At 52.8% G+C, this 4,866-nt stretch overlaps 1 protein-coding gene across 1 annotated transcript; it reads left to right on the plus strand.

Annotated features, from left to right (window-relative positions):
* Positions 1-494: 494 nt before the first annotated feature.
* On the plus strand, positions 495-4,361 carry TFF2 (trefoil factor 2). The gene is made up of 5 exons (XM_025380004.1): positions 495-533; positions 572-753; positions 1,594-1,743; positions 3,103-3,249; positions 4,168-4,361. Exons 2-5 carry the CDS (start codon positions 675-677, stop codon positions 4,179-4,181), a joined length of 390 nt encoding a protein of 129 aa, XP_025235789.1. The 5' UTR covers positions 495-533; positions 572-674; the 3' UTR covers positions 4,182-4,361.
* The last annotated feature ends 505 nt before the right edge of the window (positions 4,362-4,866 follow it).

The raw sequence follows: 4,866 nt of genomic DNA on the forward strand, positions 1-4,866 counted from the left end.
GGCTGAAAATGAACTTATTAAAACCTGCCTGTCACAGGCTGCTCCGCTGACCCTGTCGGTCTCATCTCCGTGGAGAGCAGCTCCTCCTGCTGAAGCTGAGACAAAGCACACGGTGCTGTGGCTGGGGAGGCTCTAACCACAACACCGGGAGCAGTCTCTTCCCTCCTCTGAGATGCTTCCCTTCCTTGGGGAGGGTCTTTTCCATACTGCCTGCTGGCCTGTTCATTTCCCCCAGTAAACTTGGCCCTAATATTTTCTGAATTCCTGTGGTGCCGCCCACTCTATCAGCAGAAATGCATGGCTTATCCGTTCCTGGGTGTGACCCTGGGTATGCCCGGCCCCAGACCTGCACGTGGCTGGTTTTCACGTTGGCAGCCTGGCACGACCCGACTCCCCAGCCAGGGCAGGAGAAGGCCTCACCGAGCAGGGAGTCACCCTCGCCCGGAAGCCTCGCCTGCCCAGAGCACGCCTGCCGCTTGCCTCCTCTTCGCCTCCACGGTGGAAGGGCTGGGGCCACAGGGAAGAGAAGAAAGGTTATCAAACGGCTGGGGCCGTGGTGCAGAGAAGAAAGGTTATCTGTGATTGTTGGACAAACAGAGAAGAGATTATAAAACACACCCGGCAGTGGGCGCCATGCATTCTGCAAGCCGTCCTGGGGTGCAGCTGAGCTGGACATGGGACCACGAGACGCCCAGCTCCTGGCAGTGCTCCTCGTCCTGGGGCTGTGTGCCCTGGCGGGGGGTGAGAAACCCTGTAAGTGAAGGAGAGGGTCTCTTTACGTGCTTTCTTTATTTCTCTTACAGAAATAAATTTACTTGAGAGGGGAAGTAGCCATAAAGGCATTTGGCAATGTGTGTTGTTCACACGGGATTCCCCGCTGCGCAGGAGGGTGGCTCCAGGAAGGTCCTCCCTCCGAGGGAAAGGCTGAGTGATGGCAGGTGTCAGTGGACCCCGTGTCAGGCTAACAGGGCATTCCCACCAAGGGTCCTTGGAGTCCCAGAGCACTCACCTGTCACCTCGATCTTAGCCTTGGGTCCATCTGTTCATCTTCCTCTAGAAGGGATTTTTTTTTTTTTTTTTTTGCTTTTTCAGACATGATCTGGTCTGCCACCCAGGCAGGAGTGCAGTGGTGTGATCTTGGCTCACTGCAACCTCTGCCTCCCAGGCTCAAGTGATCCTCCCACCTCAGCCTCCTGAGTAGCTGAGACCACAGGTGTGGACCACCATGCCTGGCCCTTTTTTTTTTTTTTTTTTGGTATTGTTTGTAGAGATGGGGTTTTGACATGTTGCCCAGGTGGTCTTGAACTCCTGAGCTCAAGCAATCTGCCCATCTCGGCTTCCTAAAGTGCTGGGATTATAGGTATGAGCCACCATGCCTGGCTTTTTTTTTTTTTTTTTTTTAAACTAATATAACAATTTCAGCAAAGCCCTACCAGTTTCTCAGGAGGAAACTGCATTGCTTAAATATGGGCAAGATAAGACTTTGTGTTTCTCTATGTGGCAGCAAGACAGTAGAGGCACCCCTAAAACCCCTGAGAAGGAGCAGTGTGGTCTGGGGTACCCGGGCGGGGCTGACCGAGGGTCTTTCCACAGCCCCCTGCCAGTGCTCCAGGCTGAGCCCCCAAAAAAGGAAGAACTGCGGCTTCCCTGGCATCACCAGCGACCAGTGCTTTGACAAAGGATGCTGTTTCGACTCCAGTGTCGCTGGGGTCCCCTGGTGTTTCGAACCCCTCCCGAAGCAAGGTAATCTTCCAGGGAAGCCACAGACTCTCTCTGGGCTGCCATAGCTTCACAGGCAGAGATCAGAGCAGGGGCTGGAGGAGGCCCAGTTGCTAGTCTAGGGTTAGCCTGGGTGGGTTAGTCTGGAGCTAGCCCTGGTTGGTTAGTGTGGGGTTAGCCCAGGTTGGTTAGTCTGGGGCTAGACCAGGTTAGTTAGTCTGGAGCTAGCCCAGGTTGGTTAGTCTGGGGCTAGTCCAGGTTAGTTAGTCTGGAGCTAGCCCAGGTTGCTTAGTCTGGGGCTAGCGTAGGCCGGTTAGTCTAGAGGTAGCCCAGGCTGGTTAGTCTGGGACTGGTCTGGACTGTTAGTCTAGAGGTAGCCCAGGTTTGTTAGTCTGGGGCTAGACCAGGTTGGTTAGTCTGGAGCTAGCCTGGACTGTTAGTCTCGAGGTAGCCCAGGTTGGTTAGTCTGGGACTAGCCTGGACTGTTAGTCTAGAGGGTAGCCCAGGTCAGCCAACAGTGAGATGAAAATGTTCCACCTATCCCGTTTCTACACCGTTATTTCCTTCAGCAGACATGTATGTGTGGAGACATCAGTTTTATTTTAGTTGAGAAAAAGAAAAAAAACAATAATAGGTCTTCTCTAGCTTTTGAAGTGTGACTTCTGAGGAAGCTTCCATGGGGAAATGAAGGTTATTTAATAGGACAGTAGTAACATAAGGGCTGACAGACCTCAGATGTTGGGGAAGGAAGTGAAGCCTTCTAGGGTTCTTTGGGAGTGAGTTTTATGTCAGTGCAAGGGATCAGGACCCAAGTCGTAACCACCGAGGATGCTCAAAGGAAGATTGCAAGTGTGCCGAGCACCTGTGTGCGTGGAACCGGGCACGTCCTCTGGAGAAGGGCGATTCTTCCCCCAGATTGTTGCTGGGAGGCTTGCTGGGCCTGGCAGGTAAACCAGGCAGATGGTGGATTGTTCACAAGCGCCCACCGAATGGCAGTGTCTTTGGGTATCAATACCGTGTCCAAACGCTTTCCATCTTTCCAAGGTGCCCACAAACCTTTTCTCATATTGGTCAGGGGGACCACCCCATTTACAGAGGATAACACTGAGTTCTGAGAGGCAAAATGATTTCCCCAAGGTGGGGGACTCCAGAGCTTCCGACTGTGACCACCCGACATGGGCCCCACCTTTGGGGAGGACAGGCCAACCAAGCGTCGCTGGGGCGGACACTCACAGTCCGCGGGGGAGGCGGTCCCAGGGGATGCTGCACCTCACCATCCACGGAGGCTGCAAACCAGCGCTGCTCTCAGAGGAGGAAGGGGTGGAGCTTTCCAGGGCACGGCAGGCCTGACTGGGTCTCGGTGTCGTGCCTGTCCTGTGGCAGAGTCGGAGCAGTGCGTCATGGAGGTCTCAGCCCGAAAAGACTGTGGCTACCGGGGCATCAGCCCCGAGGAATGCGCCTCTCGGAATTGCTGCTTCTCCAACCTCATCTTTGAAGTGCCCTGGTGCTTCTTCCCGAAGTCTGTGGAAGGTAACGTGGCTGTGGGACGCGCCGTCTGGTTCCTGGACACCATGATTCCTCCTCCATCCCTAAAGGTGGGGTGCGGGGAGGGCAGCTGTCTCGCTGCCTCAACGCCATCGAGGCCAGGGCCCCTGCCTCCTATGGGATTCTGAAGGCAATTCCAGAATGTTCGTGCAAAGACAGTGTCTTTTCAATAAGTTTATAACCTCCAGCATTGCCACTGCGTCATCTGTGATGGTTCTAGAAACAGCAGCTCATCCCTGTCGCCTCCTCAGGTGTTGCAACGTTCAGGGGGGTTGCCTATTTTATTGCAATCTGATCTGTGTTTGGAGGCTACTGAGTGTCTTGCGCTGTGCTGGGTACCAGAAAGGGCCCAATTCAAGCAGACCTGGCCCCTCCTCCCGTGGCCTCCCCGTTCTCGCCCACATGACCCCGAGTGACAAACGTCCCCCACAACGTCCTGCTCCGGGCAGTCCTGGGAGGGTCCCGCCCACGGAGGGGAACGGGTCCACTTCTCCCAGCCACTTAGTGACAGTGTGTTCCTGACACAGAGTGTAACAAGATAAAAAAAAAGACCAAGCAGATCCAGGAAAATGGGGAAAGAGCGTGCTGGTCCTTGAAGGATGCCTTTTCTTAGGATATCAAAGTATTCCAAAGAGCAAAATATTTCATGTTCAGGATTTTCCAAGTGATTTTCTTATGTGACCCAAAGGTCATAAAAAAGGTCTGGGGAGAATGCCCCCCACAGAGGAAACTCTAGCCTGGGGTGGGGGGATTTGGTCCCTTTACATCCCCTCCCCGGGAAAGGGGCTCCTTCTTCAGCAGGAAGCTCCTGGGCAAAGTGATGTGGGCCCACCCCAGCTTTGCAGCCTAGGTGCCCCCATTTCTGGGGTTCCCTTACCAACCGTCTTGCGTTTAAATTTCTAGACTGCCATTACTAAGAGAGGCTGGTTCCAGAGGATGCATCTGGCTCACTGGGTGTTCCGAAACCAAAGAAGAAACTTCAGCTCCTTGTCAGCTTCGTGTTTCATGAAATCTTGGGTTTTCTTAATCATCTTTTTTATCATTTTCAATGGTTTAACATACCATTTCTTTAAATAAAACCCTTAAAATCTGCTAAATTTCATTCTGGTTTCATTAACGCAGAGGTGGTGATGGTGGTGTGCGTGTGTACACATGTATGGGTGTGTGTACACATGTATGGGTGTGTGTATACATGTGAATGTGTACATGTGTGAGTGTATGTGCAGGGTTTTTTTTTTGAGACAGAGTCTTGCTCTATCGCCCAGGCTAGAGTGCAATGGTGCGATCTTGGCTCGCTACAATCTCCCCTTCCCAGGTTCAAGCTATCCTGCTGCCTCAGGCTCCTGAGTAGCCAGGATTACAGGCGCACACCATCACACTGGCTAATTTTTGTATTTTTTTGTAGAGATGGGGTTTCACAACGTTGGCCAGGCTGGTCTCGAACTCCTGACCTCAAGTGATCCACCTGCCTCGGCCTCCCAAAGTGCTGGGATTACAGGCGTGAGCCACCACGCCTGGCAGTTTTAATGTCCCTTCAGTTTTTCTAAGAGAAAAGATTCATCAAATACATTTAGGTTTCTCTAAAAGCAATAAAAAAGTACT

The sequence above is a fragment of the Theropithecus gelada genome, chromosome 3, assembly GCF_003255815.1.
Source record: "Theropithecus gelada isolate Dixy chromosome 3, Tgel_1.0, whole genome shotgun sequence".
Taxonomy (NCBI): Eukaryota; Metazoa; Chordata; class Mammalia; order Primates; family Cercopithecidae; genus Theropithecus; species Theropithecus gelada.